At 39.2% G+C, this 27,180-nt stretch overlaps 1 protein-coding gene across 2 annotated transcripts in view; it reads right to left on the bottom strand.

Annotated features, from left to right (window-relative positions):
- LOC122792322 (nuclear receptor coactivator 7-like) overlaps positions 1 to 27,180 on the bottom strand; it is a 1,388,015-nt gene that overhangs the window by 18,797 nt on the left and 1,342,038 nt on the right. For both annotated transcript variants that reach the window (XM_044060116.1, XM_044060117.1), the window contains 2 exons: positions 25,690 to 25,785; positions 2,629 to 2,702 (listed from right to left, as the gene is read on the bottom strand). In XM_044060116.1, the coding sequence (XP_043916051.1) occupies positions 2,629 to 2,702; positions 25,690 to 25,785 (170 nt within the window). The remainder of the gene's footprint in view (positions 1 to 2,628; positions 2,703 to 25,689; positions 25,786 to 27,180) is intronic.

Raw genomic sequence — 27,180 nt, 5'->3', positions numbered from 1 at the left:
GGTAGCTTGTGCAGATGATTAAAGATATGAGCTGTTAACAAGCTGTTTCCTGTTGTCAAAAGTGCAGGGTTTGACTTATTCCACCTCTATTTCTCTAATGTGTGACTCTGAGCAAGTCACTTAACCAAGCAGTGCTCTTGGGTCACCTCTGCAAAGGGACATGTGTCCAGTAAGTTACTTGGTTAATAAAGGAAAAAAAAAAAACAAACAAACAATAAAAATAAAATAAATAAGTGCTATAAGGATGTAGTCACTTATGCTGGGAAAGTCATCTGGCAATTGCATGGTTTGTAGATAAAAGAGCTTAGCAGTAGTCTGCTTCTATGCTGAACTGGTAGCCAATTAACTTTTTAAAGAATAGAACAGTGTTCTCCATGGGACACAATCATGATGAACTGTTGAATGGCTTTGGAGACAGTCTGCAGAGAAACAGAGTTGTTTTTTAGAGACAGTTGAAATTATTACAAGTCCATATTTCAAGTTGAGATATAATGAGTCCTTTTCCCATTACTATTCTGCCTGGTTGAGACAGCAAATGGGATATTTTCTCTGCTTAAGACAGGAGTTTCTTTATATTTGCTTTTGCGATTTCTACATGGTATTGGAAGTTTAGCTGCAGATCTAACCAGATGCTAAGATACCTGAAATGACTGGCTGTTTTTAACAGTTCTTGGGGTGTCTCCAGATACTGCTATGTGGTTAAATAAGGAAATTAAAACTGGAGAGACCAGAGGCTGCTGGTGTATGTATGATATTTATACAATCTGAACTAGGTGCTTTCTCTGACAGAATAGTGTGGATTGCTTGTGCAGCATCACTAGCTGTGAGGGGTCCTCTGGCTTTATGTTGGGGAGCTGTGACTCTATGGCAACAGGTAAAGCTTACCATCACAATCTCTGAGTGGCATGGGGGGGGGTGTCACTGGGGTTAGAGTAGATAGTTCTACTGGCTCTTTCTTTCAGCTGGGATGTTAAAAGTGCATCATTCAAGTTATGAAATTTATCTGAAACCTGCAATATTTATATACTCACTAAAAGATAAATTTTACACACTGCATATACAAAATATAGACACTTACACCTAAAACAAAATGGCCCCATCTAGCCTAAAATCAACTACTCTCATGAGACCAGTCCCTTAAAATACAGTACAAGATGTTAGGATGTTTCATTTGTCTTTCATGAGATCCCTACATATTCCATTTAACACAAACATATGCATGTGCACACAAACACACACACATCCATATATATATATAATTATAGCTGGTTGTTGAGTCATTTTGTCATATGCAGATATTCCTGTACAAAGAGTCATTGCTTACATTAATTGTATTATGCTACAGTCGACTGGGATTACTGGTGAATTCCTTTTGGTTATGGTTGTGCAACCGTGGAGTCTATACATAAGTTGGGGGTGTAGGGGAATCCCCACTTAAAATGTGAATGCAGTTGCAGTGCATTAAATACAGAATTGTGTTTGTTTTTGTTTTATTTCAGGTATGTTTTATGTAGTGGTTTAGGCAGACTGCAAATATAAGTTGTGTAGTGTACATTTGCAGTCACTGTAGTGCAATTATTTGCAACACAACGTTTGGCAGCATGCAATAAAATGGGTCTGTATTTAATTATAAAAATATTTTTACCTATCTATATTTGTATGTAAATGCATGCTTATTATATTCAATCAGTAAAAAATGCATACTTCGGTTAACACACGTTAAGAGTATCTCAGAACCATTATCCTCTGATAGGTTTATAGTCAAGTACTAGGCTAGCTGCCCTTGCAAGCCATTTTAAGCCTAGCCAATTTCCCTTTTTGTGCTGAAAATAACCTACCCCATTTGGTTACAGGTAAGCCTTACCCATCCCATGATCTATAGTAATTTACTATCCCTAATGAGAATAACCAGGATCATACCATAGATAATTCAAGGGGACACCTGCATGGGATAAAGCATGCATCAGTAGTAGAGGGGTAGTCCTGGCATAAATTTTCTGTTTACCATCCATAGATCTAATCTGCGCTTGAAAATGGACAGGGATGAACTTTGTTTTATGTGGATGGGGAGTCTGTTCCAAAGCAGCTGTATCCTCTATGAGATATATATCTGTCCCTCCAAACAGTTCTGTTGATGTTGTAGAAGAGGTTTAGACCCCTAGACTGAGTAATTTAGATGCAGTTTGACTTGATGATGTGAAGTAAATCCATCAGTAATGGATTGGCGCCTTGTATGCCAGGCATTGGCCATCTAATTCTGTACAATACAGCGTATAGTGACAAGGCTTTTAGTCGGTCCTTAGGTCTTGTATCATTTAAGTAAGGTATCTCTATGGGTGTTCCAACTGTTGCATGTGTCTGGACAGATACATGCCAAAGGAGGCATTATATTTAATGAATGCCAAGAAAGCGGCAGTTTTGTTAAAATTATATACGTTCATGCTTCTATTTTTGACTACAAACTAACTACACGCTCTCTACAATTATGCACATTGTCAATATCTTCATGTCAATACTTTGCATTTAGGATCACACATTCTGTATGCTAAGGTCTTTGTCTATGTGTGTACTGCCACTATTCGAACACTATTTGCTCTATATTACTGTATATGTAAAACTTTTACTTACCTTCCTCCACCAATTGCAATGGAATCCTTATCACCTTTAATAAAGAAGCTGTTATCACCACTCCAGGGGAAGAACTAAAAAAAATACAAAACAGCACATTATGGAATAAGATACATTGTGAAAAACTCATTTAAAGTAGAAAAAGCAACTATTTTATCAAAAGAACAATATTACCTAATGCAGAAATGTTATGTTTATTTTTCCGCAATGTTGTCGTCACTATGCCTAGTTTGTTAGATGCCATACAGAATAAGAAAAATTAAGCCAGTGCTACTTTTGTATGAACCACTCCATAAACATCTTGTCACTGAAGGTGCCACTTACTTCTGTCAGGAGTTAATTCGACTCACAACAGTCACCTACCTGGGCACACACTAGGGACGTAGATCCCTGTCTATTTGGCTTGGAGTTTATAAGAGACGATAATGAGCCCTAATGGAGCACAGTCCATTTCTTATACTCTTGTTTACCATTCATCCCAACCAAGCAGATCTTTCAGTCCTTGCAATCTCCCTATCACACAGTAGTTCATGGAAGCCTGATCTGCTCTGCTTCAGACTAGTCTTGGATCTAAACCTTCACCCGTGCCCCTAACCTTCCCAATTTCCCTGAAAAGCAGTCTGTTCTGTCTGCTATACTGTACTAAATGATAAGGAACAAAAGTCTGTATGGTGTCCTTGAATTAAGTCACAGTTTGTGCACACAACCAGCTGTGTACCCTAGATCTGTGCAGTGCAGTATGCTCAGTGCACTTCATGCATGGCTCCATACCCCACAATCTTCCATGGTCAGGATTCTTCCCTGTCGCATCTGTCCAAATTCAATTCTTGATTTAGCATTCTGCCTGCTTGATCATTTTCTCTATTAGAGGTAGTGTAAAAAATGCAAGAGATTTTACAACTTCCCTCAAGGACAAGATAATAGGACAGTACCCTTTATTCTAATCTTTGTTTAACACCTACTAATGATTGGAAACATTTTTAAACATGGGTCATTGCCGAGATGTGAAATCATCCACAAATTAAGCAGCGGATTTTTTTTTCCCTTTGTAGGGGAAATAGGACAAAAAGTAATACACCCTTGGTCTCTACCAAATGTAATTAAAGTTTCATCACAAAGGAACCTTTAAGTTTTAGTCTTCTCTTCAGACAAGGGCATTAGTCTTTAAAACATTAAATCCACCTGTAACTGTACCTGAAACATCTTCTATTCTCTTAAAGACCTCACTTACACACATTTGTAAATTACTTGCTTTCAACATCTTCATTAATTTCATACACTATTCTAAGTCCAAATATCCTTGCGTACAGCCTCTTACCTACTAACACTTCCGTCCTACTCCTCACCTACCACAACCTCGTATCTCATTTACTCTTTTCCCTTCTCTCTCTCCTTCATTGTTTCCTGCATGAAAAGACTTGGAGAAAAAAAAATGGAGGGTCTGAAAGGTCTGTAAGGACAGCAGAAATGCATGCAGTTCCAAAACACAGATCTGTTTTTGAGACTTCTGGACAACACCCTGGATAATCTTGTCCATACCCTCACCAGGGGCAGCAATATCCTGGACCTGGGAATTACCAATATGGGCAATGATGTTCCACACCAGAGGTCAACCCCTCACTGGTCAGATCCGACCACAAGCTAATCACCCTAGACATCCATATCCCATTCCCACCCCCCATTAAGGAAACCACCATAAAATACTTCTCCAAAGCCAACTAAATGCTTCTAAGACAGAAGTGGCAAACTTCACGACACCCATACAGATGGAAAATAGAGGTACGACTGCTGAATCCTTTACAACTGAACTGTATAAACACATACAAGAGAGTGCATGGATCGTGCCATCCCCAACAAGAACCAAGACACTATCCTCCAAAAATTGGAAACCAGTCTGGTAGTCCCCCTACCATAAATAAAATCTACAATAGAAGGAAGAAGCTGTTGCAAAAAAAAAAAAAAGAGTAAAATTCCCTAATTGCAGGAACTCCCTTGTCAGCCTCAGTAAGAAGCTGAGATCACTCATAAAATCCTCCAAAGCTAGTTACGAAAATAAAATTGCCACTGATTCTAAAGACAACCACAAAGCATTCTACAGCTATGTCAAGAATCTCAATGGCAACAATCAGATCTGCTCTGAGCTACAGCACAATGGCACTAGATATACAGAACCAACTGATATTGCCAACATCCTGGCAGATAGGTTCAGTGCAAACTTTACCCCTCCTCACCCCCCAAAGGGCCCTTATCTATACTGGAAGAATGCAAAGCCACTGTAATCATGGAAGCATATGTAAAGACCGCACTCTTCAAAGCAAAGAGCACAGCATCCATGGGACCAGACAACATCCCAGGCTGCATTCTACATGAACTGCAGAACGAACTGGCACCCCACACCTAAGTACCATGTTCAATCATAGCCTCACTTCAGGCTTTGTGCCAACTGAATGGTGCACAGCGACAGTTATCCCACTCCATAAAGGGGGTGCTGCCATGGACCCTAGGAACCACCACCCCATTAGCCTGACGAGCCTGGTCTGCAAAACCATGGAACATATCATTTGGAGCTTATAAACAAAGACATAGGTAACCTCCAATCTCTGGACCCCAGTCAGTTTGGGTTTGTAAAAGGTAGATCATGTCTCCTAAACCTGATTGACTTCTTTGAAGCAGTCACCAGAGCCGTGAATGAGGGTAAGGTGGTGCACACAGCCTATCTTGACCTTGCTGAGGCTTTCAACACCATCCCCCACATTGAAACTATAGATAAACTCACTAAAATGGACATAAATCCCTATGTCACAAGATGGGTGGCCAACTGGCTCACTGACAGAACCCACACAGTGAAAGTAGCAGACTGCAAATCCGACTTTAGACCAGTGAGAAGTGGAGTACCACAGGGCTCAGTCCTGGGTCCTCTCCTGTTTGGCATCTACGTCTCAGAAGTCCAAGCTAACACGGCAGGTCTTTGGCTAATGAAGTTCACAGATGACTGCAAACTAGGAGCCATAACATAATTGCATAATGATGTGGACATTCTACAAAGAGGCCTCACTGAGACTGATGCTTGGTGTCAAAGTCATGGCCTCAAGCTCAATGCCAAGAAGTGCATTGTCATCCCCTTTGGGAAAAACAGTGGACCCATGAACTACCACATAGGCAGTAGCCTACTAAACACTGAAAGTGTGATAAGAGACCTTGGGACACAGGTGGACAGTAGTCTCTCCTTTGATAATCACATTGCCGCAGTAGTTAGAAAATCCTTCTACATGGCACACCTCCTTACAGAGGGGTTTCTCCTCCAGAAAAAAAAGAGGTCACTGTTCCACTCTACTCATCCCTCATCAGACCCATTATAGAGTACAACGCCTCGTTTGGCATGTACCTTACAAGACATCTATAACAACTGGAAAGGGCTCAGAAATACCTCACTAAGAGGATTACCCACCTCAAACAGATGCCATAAGCTGACCGTCTCAAAAAACTCCATCTCTACTCTGTCGCATATTGCCTACTCATTGGCGACCTCTGCCTAACATACAAAGCCATGTCAAACCCAGATCTGTTGGACATGCTACACTTAAAGAAATCCCAGTTTCTCTGAGCCACATTCTCCAGGGACCTAAACCTTGTTACCACAATAAAAGGAACATGCTGGAGGGATAGTTTCCTGTCCCAGAGACTTCCCAGCTCTGGAACAGACTACCCATTCATGTCAAACAAAGCTCCTCATTAGCCTCTTTAAGAAAAATCTTGACAATTGGATGGGAAATAGGAAATTCACCCCGGGGATCAACTTCTGCGGCTCTGCTCGACAGGGGCACAGGAAAATAATTTTCTTGGGTGGCAAAAGCCAGGAAACTTTTCTGGCTAGGCTTATATAGGCCCAAGGGCTGATAGCCTAGTACCTACCTATGAACCTATGGAGAGATCAGGATTCCTGGGTCATCTTACTTTGAAAGTACCCCTCCATCCTAGGCCATATGCATCTGTTGTGATGGATGATGTGGAAAGAGGCTATGGAAAGGAAGGTCTTTGATTAAGATGAGGGTATAAAGCCACCAAACAAGGCACTTCTTACATGAGATTGTGAAGAGGATTCACTGTGACATATGCTGTTCATTGTGGCACTGCTGTAGTCAAAGTATACACTGCATGGTACTCTTGCAAGTGCCCTTATTGGCTGTGACCACATATCCCAAGATCTTGAGGACTTGACCTGTTGTGTCTCTCTGGGAGTTGGTTAACTGGTGCAAGGCAGCTTACTATGTCTTAAGTTTCTCTTCCAGTAAGAAGGCTTTGTATACCTTGGTATCAAAAGTACACACCAAGAAGGTCATGCGCAGGGTATAGGTAAACTGTGACTTGAGGAAACTGACTGTGATGCTCAGAAGACTGTGCAGTATGATCAGTGTTCTTGCTGGATCACATTATCAGGTGAAGAAACAGCAAGAAGCTAACCATTTAGTTATGGGAAGAGTTTTATGTCCTCACAGATTCTGGCGAGCTACTACAACTGATATGCACTTGTTGAACACTTGGGGTTTGTTGAGAGATCGAAGGGCATGCTTCTGAACTGGTAATGATTGGCTCCTATGTGGAAGCACAGGAACCTTCTGGAGTCTTTGGCAATTTTTATATCTATGTAAACATGTGGAGGTCCAAAGAACACACACAGTCTCCTTCAAGGTAGGCATGGGAAAATGGTTTGAATGGAAATCATTATGAATTTTTCTTTTAGAACATACTTATTGAAGCCACCAATATCCAGGGCGAGTCTGAAGTCCTTTGCCTTTTTTTGCCACGAAAAATAATCTCAAGTAGTAGTAATTTAATGCCCACAGCTGTCCAGGTATTTTCTTCTGGCAAACTCATCCCTGAAAAGGAGAGGTCCTGTGAAGGGAGAATTTAATAATGGTAGCCATGGTCTCCTCTGCAATTTCAGTAACCCAAGTCACACATGCTGGCACATCCCAATGTCTGTAGCTACAGCTCTGGTGGAATCCTCTGCTGCCTTATACAAGACAGACTATGTGATTCATTATGCTTGGGGAGGTAGAGGCTTGGTCTATGAGCTTTTCTTCATGGTCCCATTCTGTAATTACTCCTTGACCACATGCAGCAATTCATCCATTACCTTGGACTGGAAATACACCACATGGAACAGGTAGTCCAGGGTGGTCAGGGATAAAGTGGAAGTGAACATGCATATTCCAAATTTGTCCATCTTCTTGGACTTCTTGTTCAATGGATGCATGTCAGGGCTCCAGGGGGTTGAAGTCCTCTGCAGGTCTGCTGTTTGCACAGTGGAGTCTGGCTTTCAAGTGGCTGACTACGCTGAATAATCTCTGAGCAGGGAGAATATACAGTTGGCTTTCCTGAGTTCCAGGGCCACTGTGTCTGCTTTGTCCCAAGTAACCTTAGTGGCATCCGTAAAGATGTCCTTCAACAGTGGGATCACACTGGAGGTCTGGGAAGTGAATCTGAATGCCTATAGCAATCTCCTCTGAGGGAGGGGGGTGGTATTTTTAAACCTCTGCCCTTTTTCTGCATCACTTGGAGAAACTGTTGAAACCTGGAATCTTCAAGATGGATGCCCACTATTTTTTAACACCCTTATTAAATTATCACTTAAGACACTGGCAAACATATAATAACAGAAAACAAACCATATTAACATTTTTTCCATTTACATACATTATAAGTCAAACAATTTTTTTCTTTGTGACTATCAGTCCAACATTACATTAATTGCTGAATTTCTGCCTTCCCTTACACCTTACTCCCCCTCCTCCTGACCATTGTCCTGCATGTACTGTTCCCACAATTTCCATTTATTTCTATATAACTTGCTCCATCTCTTTTCTAAAGATCCCTCTTCCCGTTCTTTTATCTCCTTTATGGTATTCATCACTAAGTAGAGTTGGTTTAGATCTTGATTTCCATTTTCTAGTAATTGCTTTTCAGTAACCACCAGAATTAAACTTAAGGCCTTGCTATATCTAGGCAATTAAGATCATGTGTCCCAGCTCAAAAGAATTATTGCCTTAGTTCCACCCATATCCTCACCTAATATTTCTGACAAAATACTTTGAGGGAATTTTTAAAATCTTTCAACTCATTAAACTCTTAAAATAGATGTTGCATTTACCTTCTTCTTCATTCTTTGAAGTCTGCTTAGGGTATAAAATACCTATGCAAACACTTCCAAACAAAGATCCTTAGCCTTCTGGACTTTGTTTTGTACTTGGGAATCATACACGTGTCCTCCTATTGACAAATCTGCCCCTCAAGCAGGTTCTATTAATGTCACATACCAGGTTAAGGTCTTTAAAGTGAGTAACCTGTGTGCCATTTGACTTGCAGATATGCAGTATTTCCAATAAAGTAGGGTCAAAGACTGCCTTATATGCAAGGCATAGATCGCCTCTGAATAGTCTGTATGAAACAGAATAAAGTGACAGTCACTTCAGATGCTCCATATAGGACAGATGCTGAAGACCTTGAAATTTCCTTACGAGGAACCCATGTGGTCTCTCCAATTACTGCAGGTGCTTGGAAAGGTACATACTGAAAGGGGCGTTGTACTCAATTATTGGCCTGATGAGGGAAGAGTACAGAGAGGTTATAACTTCTTTTTTTTCTGGATGCAATGCCCTTATGAGATGAGCAATATAGAATGCTCTGCTTACCACTATGGAGACATGGTGGACAAAGGTAAGGTTGTCAACCTGTGTGCCCAGGTCTCACCACTGAGACCGTACTTAAGGTGTTGTTACTAATGTGGTAGTTAGCAGGAAGGGATGATGATACATTTTTTTGCATCGAGTTTAAAGCCATTACTTTGACATGAATCATTTGTTTGTGTAAGACCCTCTTGTAGGATGTTGACATAGTTTGGAGATTCTATGACCACTCCCAGTTTGCTGTCATCAGCAATCTGTGTCAGTCACAGACCTTTAGCTTTTGCTTGTACTTTGGATAAATAGATTCCGAACAGTACAGGTCCCAGGACTGATCTCTGTGGAACACCACTGGTTATAGGTCTGCTGCTGGAGGTGGAGTCCCCTATTCTGACTATATGCATTCTATCAATGAGCCAGTTAGTGACCCATCTAATGATATAAGGGTTGATACCTAGCTGGGTGAGTTTGTCAGTGATGCCTCAATGGGGGATAGTGTCAAAACCTTTGGCCAAGTCTAGGTAAGCTGTATGCTCAGATTTCCCTTCATCCAGAGCCTTGGAGACTGTCTCGAAGAAGTCCACCAAGTTTAACAGGCATGATCTCCCTTTGACAAATCCAAAATAAGTAGGGTCAAGTGTTTAGAGATTACCTATATCTTTGTTGATAAGGTCCATGATGATTCACACCATGGTTTTGCAGATACGGCTAGTCAAGCTAGTAGGTATATAGTTCCTGGGATCAGTAGAAGCATCACCTTTGTGCAAGGGGATAACGGTGGCTGTTTTCCATTCAGCTGGGATGAAGCTGGTGCTTAGACTATAACTGAAATCTTTGTTTGAGCCCATGTAGGACACAACTTGGGATATTATCAGGTATCATAGATGCTGTGTTTTTGGCCTTGGAGAGGGCGTTTACGACGTACTCTTTAAAGATACAAGGTAGAGGACAGGTGGTAGGGATATCATGGGGTATGTGTGGTGGGGACAGGGGGTGAAGTTTTCACAGAACCTGTTGGCTAACAGGTTAGCTATGTCCACAGTCTCAGTATATGTTTTATCATTAACTATCAGTTTGGCACAAATCTAGGCCTTTCCTTTTAGGTTACGGATGTAACTACGGAATGCCTTATGTTTGTCCTTAGTAGAGGAAGCTAATTTGGATTTGTAATTTGCCATGGAGGACTTCACAAGAAGTCTTATTTGCTTGTTTAAGCTGATGAGGGAGTGTTTCCAGTTTAGGGTTCACTACCTCTTACTCTTAGACAGCAAGTTCTTCCTCTTATTGTAAAGCCTGTTAATGGCAATTGTCCACCAGACAGGTTTGCTCTTCCTTGAGGAGCTTGTTTTGGTCCCATCAGGTATGGCCGAGTCAATGCAGTTATACAGGTGTTTGTATAAAGCATTGGTGTAGAACACAGCATAGTTGCCAGTTCCATCTGAGGAGCATTAAAGTGCTATTTGTATTGTGCATCTATTAATATAATTCAATACTACTTCCTTTTTGTGTATGGCTGTAAGACCATTTACATTCCAAGATAATATGGATAGCCAATTTAGTTGATGCAGAGAGGAACAGTGATGGGTGGAAAATTTTGTGCTTGTAACAAATTTAGCAATTTTATTGTAGCAGGAGTCTAGTTTTGTCCTCAGGGATGACTGTAGATTAGTGAGAAAGGGGGCACCATATAGGAGTGTTGGAAGCAGGAAGGATGAGGCCAGAGCCTTTTTTGTGGAGAGGCTAAGAAAATAGTTGTGCCTTTACAGGGCACCTAGTTTTTGATGTTTTTTTTTTGATGTTGCTGTATATGTGAAGGTCGAAAGATAATCTGTCATCAATGGTGACACCTAGCAATTTGGTACTGGGGACAACTTCAATGATGGTGTTATTTTGGGAATGAATGGAGAATAGTGACTTGTCAACAGTGTTGGATTTTGTGAAGGTTTTGTTTTATTGGGGTTGAGAGCGAGGTGGTTTTGGGACATCCAGGTTTTGGTGGACTTAAACGGTTCTTGGGTGAGATGCTGTAGTATAGGGGCAGATTTAGCAAAGCAGATAACAGTTGAGTCATCTGCATATTAGATGACAGTACTGTTGGTGACAGAGGAAGGAAAGTTATTGACAAATAAGTTGAATAAGAGGGGTCTCAGTATTGAGCCTTGGGGGACACCTGTATTGGTAGTTAAGAAAGGAGAGGAAGAGTGCTGCCATTTAGTAGATTGCTACCTATTACTGAGATGGTTAGTAAACCATTGTAGGGTAGGGGGAGACAGTCCAAGATTAGAGAGCTTAGTAAGCAAGAGGGAGTGAGAAATAGTGTTAAAAGACTTGGATAAATCCAGGAAGAGTGCCAAGACTAAGGTACCAGCATCTCGTGCTCTATTTACTGTATCAAGGAAGGAAATGAGGGCAGTATTAATACTGTGACTGGGCCTAAAGCCATGTTGCGTGGGGGAAAGGATTTGGTGTTGGGTCAGGTGATTGAGGAGTTAATTGTGAATACATTTCTCAAGTATTTTGGAGATTGTTGAGAGGATGACAAGAGGATGGACATTTGAGATGTTGGAGTTGTTGCCTCCTTTATGAAGAGGAAGGATAAATGCTTTTTCCCAGTTATGTAGGACTCCTGAATGGACCTGTTAAGGAGGATGCTGATAAAATATGCAATGAAGGAAGCTGAGAGTTGCAAGTATTCTGCAGGTAAGTTATTGTTTTTATCTTAGTTTTTATCCATGCCTATCTGAAATAGTTCCTGGATTTGTGTCAAAGTCTTCAATTAAATCTACATGTTCCTGTGAATTATAATTTATATATAGTCTAGCCCAGTTATTGTACCTTGAGATACAACACAAACTATGTCAGAGTTCTAACTACTGAATTCACATCCTCTATACCAAATTTTTCATGACTTTCTTCAGAAATCTACCCCCCTTTTGTTACTTTTCTCTTCTAGGTCCCCCAAACACACCCTCACTATTGCAAATAAAGTTCAATTCCCCTCCTATAAGTAATATTCCTTATTGAAAGCTGTCTTCTCCCAAAATTTTCTTAAACTCCATAATAGCAGTTTTGGTGGAATATAAATATATGTCAGCATAATCCTCCTCCTCCCCTGCTAATAGCCCCTTAATACCCAAATCTACCATTGCCTTTTTCCTCTTCTATCACTATTTGAACATCTCCAGCAATTAGTATAACTCTCCTTTTCATTTGTCCCTGCTATTCTGCTGATTATGAAATCCCTTCTTTGTCAAATTCAAATGGTCATTTCTTTCCAAATGCATCCCCTGCAGCATTGCTATGTGTACTGTGCATCTACTAATATAATTCAATACTCCTTCCATTTTGTGTATGCCTGTAAGACCATTTACATTCCAAGATAATATGGATAGCAGAGCCATTATGATTAAAAGCCATTCTTTCCACCTATTCCACCTTTTATACATGACAGTTTTTTTAAATGAATATTTCCAACATTTTTGTTATATGCACACACTAAGGTCTGACAGGATGATCTTTTATAACATTGTTTCTTCTTTCTCCATTTGAACATGTCACATTTTTCAACAAAAACTGCCCCCTGCTCCCATTTGCTGATGGGATGGCTGCACTGGTGTTCACTGCTTCCTATATGAATTCCCATACAGTCCTGATCATCATTTTACATCTTCCTGGGGTATCTGGGCACAAGGTGACACAGTCTTCACTGACTGGGCCAGTTCTGGGTGTTGAGGAAATGGCTCCAGTAAAGATATTCTCTTCAATCTCTTTCACTGCTGAGACAGAGTTTTCAAGCATCCATATTTAGTTGGTTCAAAAGTGAAGGTTCTGCTGATATCAGGGCCAATGTTCCTATAGAGTTTTGTGCAGTTGTTTTGTGAGAGGGCATTGTTTTGAAGGTCAGCTTTAAACTGAATGCAGCAAGCCTTCAATGGATGACCTTAAGTCTTCTGTCTGGCTCTGCTTGGCTTGCTGATCACTTAAAGGTGCAGAGGCCAACTCTGAGTCACAGGTACATTTCTTTTGTTGGGTTGGTTGGCCAACACTGCCTTTTTCACAAGAAAGGCACTTAGTTTTTTTAGCGGCCATTTGCAAGTAGCTCTGGTGGATTCCATGCAAAATTGGATGGGTGTGTCATGCGGCTCACCAAGGCAAAACAAGCAATGAGAATACCTACTACCAGATGTAATTTGCAGTAGGGAATTGTCCTAAATAATGGCATAAGCATTGTGCTGGCAGATGTGATTATAAGCCTTGGACCTGCACTCTAAAGAAAAGGGACATAGCAGAACAAACTGGTAAAAAAATATAAAAGCAGAGAAAGAATGGGTAACCTGGAAAAGCTTCTAATATAATGAAATTGTAGCATTGACAGGGTATGGTACACAGCCAATGTATACTTGTTTACTCTGTACATTTATGAAAGGAAGGCAAAGCAATGGGGTGTTCATCTATTCATAACTCCTTTTTCCCATTATTGCACATGGGGTTGGGGTGTCATTTCAACAGTGACAATCATCTAGAGCCAAGGTTTACACCGCGAGGTGGCTAATTCTGAACAGGACTGTAGAAACCCACCTTACACCCATACCACAGCTTCAGGTTTTGCAGAGTAATTTCAGCACTGTCATATGTGGTGATCCTATGCCACAATTAACAGAGTTAATTTATACTTAACCCAGAGTTCAGAGTAATGAGTTGTCTTTTTTTTTTTTTGAAATGGATGTAATCTGTGCTCAGTTCATAAGAACTTAATTTTTTTTCATTTGCATAATATACAATGATGGCTAGCAAAAGCCATCTGTTGGAATTACCTATGTTTTGGTGAGCCTCAGAAGCTCTGAGTAGTGTGCTATGCTGAACATAAATTGTTCTGGAATCATGTTACTAGCATCTGCAAGAAATTTGTCCTTTCAAATATCAGCTTCAAAGTAAGAACTCACATAGCATTTTACCATGCTTGCTTACTGAAATAGTTACATAAATATGAAAAATATATTTGTCATAATCTGACATATAAGCAAGCTATTATCTCTGCATCTGTACTAGAAAGACAGAGGTCATGTGTCAGTGGCTGATTTGTTCACAATGATACTGGCTTTTTGTTGCTATTTATAATGCTTTCAGTGCAGTACTGCGTGCTCAGTAATCATGGCAATATAATATACCATATTTCATAAAGTATAATCAAGAACACATTTTTACACTTTCATTTATGCTGACCTAAAACTTTGGAGGATGACATACTTCCTTTGTTTTCTCTGATGTGTTGCTGGCTGTGACAATGAGTCATGTGTAACAAACTCATACATTCCACACACATGAAAATGGCACCGTGTTGCCTCAATACAATTAAAATCTCAATTTTTGCACCTCTTAGACTCACTACAAAGGAGGGGAAAAAAAAATGATACAAACCCATCAATGTCTGTTACTTTGAAAGTCCAGTTTGTCTCATTTTGATTCCAAGATGGTGGTTGTCCGAGAAGCACCCTCTCCTCTTAGCTCCATACACATTCAATGGATTAACCCTATCAACTCAAGTTTATATAGGATAAGACCTTGTACCAGCGAACCTTTATGCTTCAACTTTAAACAAAGTTTTTACACTAAAACTAAAAGTTTTAGTACTCCAAACCTGCTCGCTTTCACCAACAACTGAAACCTAACGAAGATACACGTGGATATATAGAGGCCCAAGCTTTCAGCACCGGACCAACTGACAACACCCACGAGGACAGAGTCGGAGATCATAATGCCGAAAGAACCTGAAATTATGGATATTCAAACCACAAAATCCAAACTATCAGCCATTTCCACATCACCGGAGAAAGAAGCAAAGAGGTTGAGATCTTCCAAATCTGTACAGGAGCAGCCAAAGGATCTGATTATAGAGAAGGCCGACGGTTCACTACAAATGGATGAGCTGAAAAGTGCTCTGTTACCTCTGCAAGCGGCCATCCAAGAACTAACTGTGCAAATGAGCTCTTTCGGCTCCTCAATTAATAAAATAGCTGACCGACTAGACCTAGTTGAAGGGAGATCTAAATCCAATGAGTTAGAAATTGAACACATTAAAGAAGAACTGCAAATGAAAGACAAAGCGATCAATGACATGCAAGCAAAAATCTTGGACCTGGAGACTAGAAGTAGGAGGAACAACCTGATTATTAGGGGTTTATCTGAGAAATCCGAATCAAACCAACTCCTTGAAATTACTACACAAATCTTCAACAACTTATGCCAAGAGAGAAGCCCTCCGACTAAATACATCATTGAGAGAGCACATAGAGCTTTGCGGAAACAGCAAATCACTGCAATTCCGAGGCCTGTCTACGTCAAATTGCTTAATCATCAGGATGTGCAAACTATTTTATCAGCCTACAAGAAAGCAAACCATTTCTCCTGGAATAACCAAAACATTGTCATTTCTCAAGATCTACCCTTGAAATAAGGGAGAAATGCCGCAAACTCTCCCCCCTACTGTGCCGACCTTATTTCTCGTAAAATCAAATTCCAAATTAAATTTCCTTCTTTACTATCATTTACCTACAAGGAAACGAAGTTCTATATGTCATCACCCAAAGAAGCAGATTCTATCTTTACTAAATGCTTTGGTTCAGCCCCAACCAGTCGGTGAAGCTCCCGACTACTTCGTTCCACTTACTGGAGGTCTCTACAGCCTTTCTAGTCCCTCACAGCTGTTAGTGTGTCTTTATTCACACTAATCTGCAACTGGGCTTTTATTAATCAACCTTTGACTCTCCCTTGCTATACTAGGAACTTTCCGTTAGTTCCTGTTGCTTGAGGGATCCATGAGATTGGTGGCTAACCCGAGTCTTGATTGATGCACCTCTGAAGCCGGAAGTTGAATGGATTATATCCTTTGTTGTCCTGCAACGGGGTCATAACTCGGAGAATGTTATCATCGACAGCTACGGGGAGCGCTCACACCTAGATGATTTGTCAACCAAATTTACTTAGAAGTTGGCCTGATCGATTTGGGAAGGTGAGAACCACTATCCTCCTGGACTTTCTTTATTAGTTCGGCATGGCAGAACCAATACACTTTACTTTGAGTCTGTGGGCCTCGATCAAATCTACCGGTGTAAATAAGTGGGCAGCTGCTCGATATGTGAAAAGTTGCCTAATATTAACTTGTCTAGTGCATGTCGCTAGGACATATACGCATGTACCTAGACGGCAAGGGATCTACAGATTAAACTGATAAAAGTTATGAAGGACTAGCATAAGTAGGTTGGTCATTCCTCCGGAAATGGTATATCCCACTATTATTGATAACTGGTGAAACCTGGCTATACACCGCCTTAAATATATTTGTGGTCGCTCAGAATAAACTTCAAGTATTAATCTAAATGGTCTATCTGTAAACTTCTAGAAACCTCTTGAGTTCTGTTTACCTTATATGTGCGATTAATATTAATTAGACTGGAGTACTCCAGCCAGAGATTATTCAAATTATTGTACAGGGTCTAACTACTTTAGTTGACCTTTCTCTTTTAGTTTACTCTACAGTTTTTGGAAGCTATTTGGATTTTCTAAGTAGGGTTATCGGCTTTGTTTGGAATTAGATCAATGTTGTATATTATCTGTAAATATTATATGGTTTTTACTTTTCTTTTTCTATTTTTAATCCCTAGATGTATGTTGGATTTATGCTCACTTAGTATACTTTATTTCTTTTCTCTCTCAATTGTACGGGTTATGTGGTTAGGCACAGGGGATAAAATTGAGGGAGTTTTGTGCCATATCTTATATAGTGCTGCATGCTGTAATTCTTCTGAAGTTTCCTCTTTATTACTTATTTCTCATAACAGTGCCTTTAAATAATATTAATTTGAATCCAAATACTTATGGATAAAATTTGGAATATTTCTTCATGGAATGTAAGGGGGATACATGACAAAAATAAGAAAAACCTGGTGTTGCATCTTTTATATAAATCCCAGTCGGACCTTTATTTTCTCCAGGAAACACATATGTTAAATGAAGAATGGGCCAAGGATGAAAACAGAAAATGGGTTAGAGATATTATCACATCGGGCGTGAGCCATAATTCCAAGGGGGTGGCGATTATTATTAAAAATTCCTTTAAGCCTACGATTGTGGCAAAGGGAGCTGACCAAGATGGGAGGTGGTGTTATTTTACATGTCTATCAATCACATAACCTAAATAAACCTGTACTATTTTTAAATCTTTATGGACCTTGCTCAGGGCAACTAGACTTCATCATGAGAGTCTATAATCTCCTACTTAAGTTTCCAAACCACATCTTTGTCTTGGGTGGGGATTGGAATATGGTCTTAGACCCTAGCATAGACCGCTCATGTAAGACCAAAGCCACAAATACCCAGGATTCTATAGCTTTAAGAGAGTTAATACTGGATTTTGAGTTAATGGACCCAGTTTCGTTCGGATCCGACTCAGGGAATAATAACTTTTTCACCTACTTTTCCAAATGCCATCATTCATGGTCTCGCATAGACTTCTTTCTAATTTCCAACATTTTAGCTAAAAGGCAAATCAAACTCTCAATTGAACCCAAATTCCTCTCTGATCATTCAAGGTTAACCCTAGAGAAGGGGACAAGTTGAGCGTAAAACCTATCTCATAAAACATATAACTGGTCTCTCAATAGTAATTATTAAAGGATCAGCCATTAATCATAGAAATTACTTTTACTTTAAATGAACTCTTCTCTGCTTCTCATGACAGTGGTATCCCCTTTGATGTTAGATTGGCAGCAGGTAAAGCGGTGATTAGGGGAATTCTTATCAGGAAAGCTAGTTTTTTCAAAAAATTAAATAAAGAAAAGTTAACCAGCCTAGTTACAGAGATTAAGACTTTGGACGACAAGCCTTTAACTAATTACTCCTTAGACACTGAAAAAGAGCTGCAATTTAAACAAAAAGAACTATTTGAACACCACCAATCTAACCTTTCTCTCCAAGAATTACGCTATATTGCTAGATACTCCGAATCTTTACAAACCCCTTCCAAAGCTATAGCCAGGCTAATAGTTAACACACCTAAATCCCCCAGAATCAATTTACCACAATAACACGCTTTACAAATCAGACGCTGAGATTATCCAACTATTTCACCAAATATATTCAGATATCTATGCTTGTAATAACATGCTTCCTACTAGTGATGAGATGAAAAAATTCAAAGATTGGTAAAGCCCCAGGCCCAGATGGCTACTCACCTGATTTCTACAAAACATTTAAAACTACACTTGCTCCCATCTTGCTTAAACTTTTTGAATTTTTCTCTAATGAAGGTGTAACAGATCTATACATCAACCATTCCAAAACTATACTAATCCCCAAAAACACTCTGGATAGTGCTAACTTAAATAACTATAGGCCAATCTCCCTTATGAATGTTGATATAAAAATTTTATCAGCCATCCTAGCTAACAGACTTAAAAAAAACTATGCATGCCCTAATTTCTCCGGAACAAGCGGGCTTTATGCCTAACAGACATACCTGGGACAATACCTTAACATTAGAAACCATAATAAATCTCACCAAAAAAGAAAGAAACCCCAGATATGCTATGGTGTTGGATGCCTGTAAGGCCTTCGACCGGGTAAACTGGAACTTTTTGTTTTTGGCTTTGTCGGGCTTTGACATTCCCCCTGCCTTTATCAATTTGATCAAAACATACAGCTCATATACTCGCCTATATATATAAACAAGCAATATTCTCAACTAATAAAGATTGCAAATGGTACTAGACAGGGGTGTCCTCTATCTCCCCTGCTCTTCAATTTATACTTAGAAACCTTTTTTCTGTTTATCTCGCAAAAAACCCATCACTCAATTCCTAGAATTCTTAACACAAACTTTAGTTTTACAGCCTTTGCCGATGACCTGAATCTGTATTTTGAACACCCTATATCTGACACTAAGAAGATAATTAAATCTCTGAATGCATTTGCCTCCATCTCAGACTACCAAATCAACCAAAATAAATCCTTCATTTTCCCGATCAACCCTATAGCACATAAACAACACCTGTTTCCTGATCTCTCCTTTCGTACAGATTACTCTCTTAAATATCTAGAAGTTTATTATGACCACTCTTCCTCTTCTCTCCTACAATCTAACCTATCAAAAGTCTGGCTTTCTATTTCCTAAGACATTTCGAGATGGCAACAGTTAAAACTCCCAATGTTAACTAAAACTTCTATCATTAAAATGAATATACTTCCGAAGCTCCTCTATCATCTCAACTCTTCTCTATCCTCGGGTTCAACTCTTTTCTTCAACAGAATTCATAAAGCCCTAGCAAAATTCATCTGGCACCCTAAGTCGGTAAGAATCTCATACCAAAGACTTATGTTACCCAAATCTCTGGGGGGCCTGGCGATGCCCAATCTCATATTATATTACAGAATCATTCACGCAAATAGAATATTCGCTATTGCAAATTATCATCCAGACTCTTCTACGTGGACTCCCTTGTGGGTCAAAGTGTGGTATAATCATGCCCTCAAAGATGATCTTAACCCCAGAGCTCTACCTTTCCTGGTTAAATCAAACCTTAAGAAACTAAAGTTACACCACTCCCTGAAGGGGTTAATTAAGACTTTTCAGGAGCTGTTGCAATCTCTGAACCTAGGTAATGCTCACCTACTATTCCAACCTATTCATCTTAACCCGAATTTAAATCTGAATGGTAAAATGATCAACTTAAATAACTACCCATTAATTAAAGACTTTATCTTACGGGATATGCATAAACTTAACCACCTCTCACTAACAGACCATTGAGCTACTTTGGCCTTGTCCAAAAAATATACTATTATCCTGAAGCAATTAAGAGAGCTCACATCATCTTTTCTTCATAGCTATCCCGGCTCTGAGGTTGATCAAAGCCGTGTAGCAGACCTATTACAAAACTTAGTTAATAGAAAAAACATGCTTTCTATAGCCTATAGAACCTTTTCCTCATTTCTAAATCAAGGGAAAACTATTTTTGCGGACTACTGGGACCATCAGGGCACTACCCTCTCATCACAGCAGAAAGCATTATCAATAGAATCCACTCTTAAGTACTCTCCCTTTAAAAAGCTTCTGTATACACAATTTATGATTACAAATAACTTATATCTAACTCCGGTCCACTTGAATAAATTTAATCCGAATGTTTCCACTTCGTGCTCCTGCTGCTCTTATCCCCGTGCGGATATCATCCACATTCTGTGGTTTTGTAGGTACTCACACAGCATCTGGTGCTCTCTCAAGGTAAGGCTGGACAAAATGGGCTACCATAAATCTACCTTATTCTGGGAAATGGCCTTACTACACATTACCAGCCTTAACATACCTATTCTTAAACTTAGAGCCCTAATTACAGTCTGCCTTCTAATACAATTTTATATTACCAAACACTGGATTGACCGTTCCAAGCTATCCTGGAGGGACTTTAAGAATCTGGCAATTAAATACATTACCTCCCAAAAACTGCTAATAATTAATCCCCGTAAATGAGCTTCATACCAGGAATTATGGGATTTTATTTTCCTTCTTTTGACTGACGATTGATGAGCACTACCTACATGTCACTCCACGCCCCATGCTCAGTACAAAATCTATTAACTAGATCTCAATGCAGTTGCTGCAGGTCCCACTTTGTGATCTTGGTCATGGATGTTCTTGTCTATTGATTCCCCCCATTTCTCCAGTGCTCTGTTAATTGGTTGGAGAATTGCAGTGTGGAAGAAGTTGTATCTACACTTCCTTTAAATCTAGTATTTGGAGTCTCCACTGTATGTAGTATTTTCCTTTCTTCCCTTTACGCATTGGCACGTATGTATATAGGTTATGATTTTTGACCACTTCTGTAGCAATGTTTAGTTCAACTCATTTATTATTGTAATAATGTGTTCTTCTTCTTATGTTTGTTGTTGTTATTAAAGCAAATAAAGTGTGTTTTGAAAAAAAAAAGAAAGTCCAGTTTGTCTGAGTCTTTATCTGAAGTATTAGAGGAAATCATTCAGTTCAAGGCAAACCACAGAGAGGATACTGGCATATGCAAGACTTGGGCAAACCATCAACATGGAATTCTTTACAGACAGCAAATAGGCATGATTAGGAAGTCTAAGGAACCAGCTAGGGCATAAAATCCTGACCTTTTCCCCCCTCAAGGCAAAAAATTAGGCTATGAACTGACAAAGTATGCAATAATAAAGTAGAGAAAGTCTGAAGAGTGCTCAGTCAGAGCGAGTTAGTGCTTTAATTCTAGCTACTCTATATCAAAGTGAACATAATCAAACAGTAAAATTGTCGACCTATGGAAACACACACCTTTTATTTTGGTTTTATCACTTTTTAGAATCATTTTGATCTTTGACTCCCCTGGCCCCTCAACCGTCGTCATGCATTTCACTGACTCCTATCATGATGGCCAATATTCTAACAGGGGTTTAGGAGACTTTGAATGCACTTAAATTGCAGATGGTCAGTACCAAAAATCAGATACTCTGCCCTCAGAGATGCAAGAGCTCTATACAGTTAGCAAAAACAAGACCTGGAATGAACTGTGACTCAGACCATCAGCTTACTGTTGCAAAGAAGAGAATTAAATTGTAAAGACATGCATCCAGAGCATTTCTCCCCGGGGCCACCGCTGAAAATTGGCTTTGTTCCAAGTCAGAATGTAAAATAAAAATAAATAAATAAATAACTAAAATTACAGAAAACAAAAAGTTTCCAGGCCACTGAGATAGGAGCTCAACAATATTCCAAATGAATATGGATTGGAGGTGAAGAACAGATATAAGGAATAAGACCTGGTGGACTAAGTACCTGAAGAACTATGGACAGAAGTTTGGGATATTTTATTTATTTATTTAACATTTGTTGACTGGGAAAGTCTGACTAGGACAGAATCTATTTTCAGCAGAGTCCCGGGAAGGAATGCTCAAGATGCATGTCTTTGGAATGTGGGAGGAAACCGGAGCACCTGGAGGAAACTCACGTGAATACAGAGAGGACATGCAGACTCTGCACAGAAGGCACTTCAGCCGAGAACTGAACCAGAGAACCTCTTGCTGTGAGGTGACAACGTTAACTACTGCACCAGTGCGCCACCCATACTGTCCAGGAGGTGGCGAAAAAATCTATTCAAAACAGAAAAGATTAAAAAAAAATGGATGTCTGTGGCGGTTTTCTAATTGTCCAATGATAAGAAAAGAGCAAAAGGCAATGGAGGTGAAAAAAATACAAACTGAATGCAGACATTAAGGGTATAGCAAGAAGAGATAAGGAGGTGCATTTAAATAGACAGTGCAAAGAACTGGAAGAAGACAACACAATGGGAAAATTAAGAGATCTGTTCAAGAAGACTGGTGATATTAAGGAAAACTTCCAGATAACAATGTGTGTGATAATAGATAAAGATGGGTGGGACTTAATAGAAACAGAAGTTACTATGAAAAAGTGGCAGGAATATGCAGAAGCACCCTAACATCACTCATACATATGATGGGGTATTCTCTGATCTAGAATGAGATATCCTGCAGAGGGAAATTAAATGGGCCCTAGAAAGCCTTGCTAATAACAAGGCTGTAGAAAGTGATGGAAATATGTCTGAATCGGGTAAAATCCTGAAAAATGATGGTGTTACAGCGCTACTTGGAATTTGTCAGCAAATTTGAAAAACAGGGCACTGGCCATTAGGACTGGGAAAAGATCATTTTATACTGCAATCTCAAAAAAGGGCATTGCTAAGGAATGCTCAAATTATCGAACAAGGTTATAATGCTCAAGATCTTGCAAGCTATACTTCAGTAATATGTGGACTGAAAACATCCAGATCTACATGCTGGTTAGAGCACTGGCAGATGCACGATAGATCAAGCTGCAAACATTGCCAGATAATAGAAAAAATAAGGGAGTTCTAGAAAAAAAAATCTTGCCTGCTATGCTGACTATAACAAACTGCAGCAATTCTTTAGAGAAGTGAGCATACCAAGTCACTGTTTTCCTTCTAAGGAATCTGTATGTAGAACAGAAAGCAACCACTACAACTTAATATGAAAAAACTGACTAGTTCAGCGCAGGAAACAAGAGTATGACAGGGTTGCATATTGCTATTCTATTTAATTTATATGCTGAATGTATTGTACAAAATATTGGCTTAGATGAATATAATTCTGGAATTAAATTGCTGGAGAAATATTAACAACCTAAGGTATTTAGATCATACCACTCTGATGGCTAAAAGTGAGGAAGAGTTGAAGAGCCTGTTGGTGAAGATGAAAGAAAGTGTAAAACCTGGCTTATTGCTCAACATTAAAAAATGTCATCTCGTCCTAGTCCTATCACTTCTTTGGAGGTAGTGACATTTCATTTTCCTGGACTCAAAGAAATCTGCAGATGGTTTAAGCCATGAAATCAAAAGGAACTTGCTTTTTGGAAGGAAGACTATGGCAAATATGGATAAGGTTTTAAAGCGCAAAAACATCACTTTGTCAACAAAGGTCTGTATAATGAATGCTGTTTTTAATAGTAATAACATAGGACTGTTAACAGTTGCACTACTCGTAAATAAGGCTATACACCAGATAATTGATGTTTTTGAGTTCTAGTGCTGAAGAAAACTTTTGAAAATTTCACAGACTGCATGAAGATCAAATCTGAAAGTACTTAAAGAAATACATTCAGACTTTTCACTGGAAAGCCTGGCTGTAAAATTAAAATTGACATACTTTGGCCACATAACTTAGACAGGTATACCAGAGAAAACACTGATGCTGGGAAAGATCAAAGACAGAAGAAGGGGAAGACAGAGGCCAAGATGAATACACAGCATCACTGAACAAAGAATATTAATTTGCAAGAAATTTAAAAGAACAGTTTTTGACAGACAGGCCTGAAGTGCTAAAGTCCTTCAGGTCACTATGAGTCAAGGGCTATCAAATGACTAAATAACAACAAATTATTGTGTTTTTTTCCCCAGAAACAGTGATGCTGTACCTGCTACATTTCATCTTTGTAAGTGCTGACCTCAACACAAGTATTCCTCTGCTACAGTACATGTTTTCACAGTCCCTAGTGCAACACCTGCCCTCCCACAAACTTCCCACAGATGGCGCTCTTCTACTGCGACTTAGTCAACACCCCAAAACTGTTTCTTGCATATCTTGGCAACATTCTTGTCCGCATGACATTCTAATTAATATCTGCCTTGCTGATGGTAAAAGAAGCATTTAAAATGGAAGTATTTACTTTCCCCTCATAAGCATGCATCTGCCTCTGTCTTTATACGTTGTGTGCTCATTTTAGAATACAAAGCAGCTCATGTGATAAATATCCTAAAACATTATTTATTTTTATTTATTACATTTGTTAACCGGGTAGTACCCGAATGGGCCAGGAGCCCTCTTTCAGTGGAGACCTGGGGAAAAAAGCTCCCCTACAGTGAAATGCAAACTTCCATACAAACCTTAGTAATTTATATAACAATTAACAAGCAATAACAGAGAAATTAAATATAGAGAGAAAATATAACATCTGGTTGATTCACTATGAAACCAGAATCGGAACATCGTTCTTATTTTTTAATTCATTTGTCAATAATATCTGACTTATGGGCTTCACTTCTTACACTGAATGAGTCAACAGAAAACTCACTGTGCCTTCTAACTTCAAAGCTTCAAATGTAGAGACTGTCAAAATATTTCACTCAGCACAAGGACCTAGTTTAAACTCTATACTTCTGTGTAACACATGAAACACAAAAGCAAGAGGAGTAACTTTTGCTATTGCTTATAGCAGTGATACAATTTTCACCTCATGTTCCTTTGCTGTATTCCTTTTCCAACAAACACTTCCAGTTACAATTCTGTCACCATACAATTTTCATTTACAGAAATTATCATGATGGTCGATAATGACACAGTGGCTAGGATGAGGTTAACTTCAGATATTTACTATAACTGGCATGTGTTAAAGGCATACCTTTGTGAAATGTAATCCTTTTAATGATAAACTAGTAAATCAATATTGTACATGTATTCCATACATTCCTCCATAGTCTGGCCTTTCTAGTGACACAGTGACGTTTAGGTTACTTCAGCTATGTCCAAGTCTCATCCTTCAGTTTCATTAGTTGATTTGATTATGTGAATTTATTTTTATTATTTTATATGCAACTGTACAATTCTTTGGGCTTAGTTTTAAAAACAGAGCACTCAGGTGGGAATTTATCTACACATTTGTTAATACTGCAGTAGTAATCTTGTTTATAAGTAAACTTATTCACAATATAGAAGTGCATTTATTAAGAAAGTGATAGAACATTTAAGAATAAGGGATTAAGTTACTTTTAGTGGTGCTTACCTTAAAATCTGGATTAAAAGTGAAGAGGAAAGATTCTCCCGTCCCATAAAATGAATCACTGGGTTTCAAAGGATGTGATGTCAAAGCTCCAAATATCTATAAGGATAAGAGAACAATCAATGATGCTTTACTAAAAGTTTCAAGACAGGCTTATTAATTAGTGTTCCTAAAAGGGTAGTACTTCCACTTGCAATGCTGCACAACAATGAGTGACATTTTAATTAATTAATTTAACTGTGTAAGTGAACTGCCATCACAGACCATTTTAACCTTGATCTGGGTCACAGGGTCAAGATGAGATAAAATGTAATATATAAGGAGAGTTTTTTTTAAGAGAATCCAATCAACCTACATGTTTTGGGGAGATGGGAGGAAAGCAGAGTAGCTGAAGAAACCACATGTGGGCACAAGCAGACCGCTGTAACAACTACAAGATTATAAGAAATGACAAAATTCTAGAGACAGGTGGTGGAGTAGCCCTACTTTTCTCCTACTTCTTCTCCTGTCTAACAGTGACACCCTGTACCAAGCCTATACCCCAATTCGCAACAGCTGAACTAACGCTGGCCCTACTAGAAATTACTAACCATAAAAACATTTGTATAGCTGCCCATTCCACCAGGAAATAACAGCCCCATTCTTGAAGATATCATGTCTTGGTTCTCATCCAATATATGCAATGTAACTATACTCCTAGTTGATGTAAATATAAACTGAACTTCTATTCAATCACCTACATCACCTCAGAATATAAACCTGTACAACTTCACCCAAATAATTACCTCTTTAACCAGATTTAATAAAGACAACAACTCCGGTAGTATTCTGGACTGGATTTTAGTTTCTCACCCTAACTCCATTTCTTACAACGGCACCCTACCAGACTCCCTCAGCGATAATCTTCCTGCCTTTGCTCACTGCTCACCATCCTCCTGCCATCTTCAGCATAACTATATCACAACTCGTACCCTAAAAAACTTCAACTCTCAAGCTTTCTTTGACTCACTAAAACATATGAATTGGAACCCTGTAAAAACCCTCCCTGTAGACAATGCTGTTACATGCTTCAATACTACACTCAATAACCTACTAGATAGCTTTGCTCCCCTCAGAACTAAAAGAATCAAAACCAAATCCACCCCTTGGCTAACTAAACCAACTATTACACTCGTGCATCTATGAGAAATCCTGGAAGCATTACCAAAAATCTAAAACTCCTAACACCCTTACTGTATATAAGCAACTTCAAAACAAAGTGAAAAAACAAATTGGCTCATACTGAAAGTTCTACTATGCCAAGCTTCAAAATACTCATACATCCAACCCCCCCAAAATTTTGGAACAGTATATCTGCTCTGACCCTAACTCTCCAGATCACATCTTAGCTACTCAATTCAACTCCTTCTGTATTGATTCAATAGCCAAGCTCACCACATCATTCTCCATTAACACTTCTACTCCACCCTCATCCCACACCCTCAACTCTAGTCC

The sequence above is a fragment of the Protopterus annectens genome, chromosome 1.part2 (genome assembly GCF_019279795.1).
Source record: "Protopterus annectens isolate FY-2018-M chromosome 1.part2, PAN1.0, whole genome shotgun sequence".
NCBI classification, from domain to species: domain Eukaryota; kingdom Metazoa; phylum Chordata; order Ceratodontiformes; family Protopteridae; genus Protopterus; species Protopterus annectens.
Note: the sequence above shows the minus strand (reverse complement) of the source record. Positions and strands in the feature narration are given on the sequence as shown.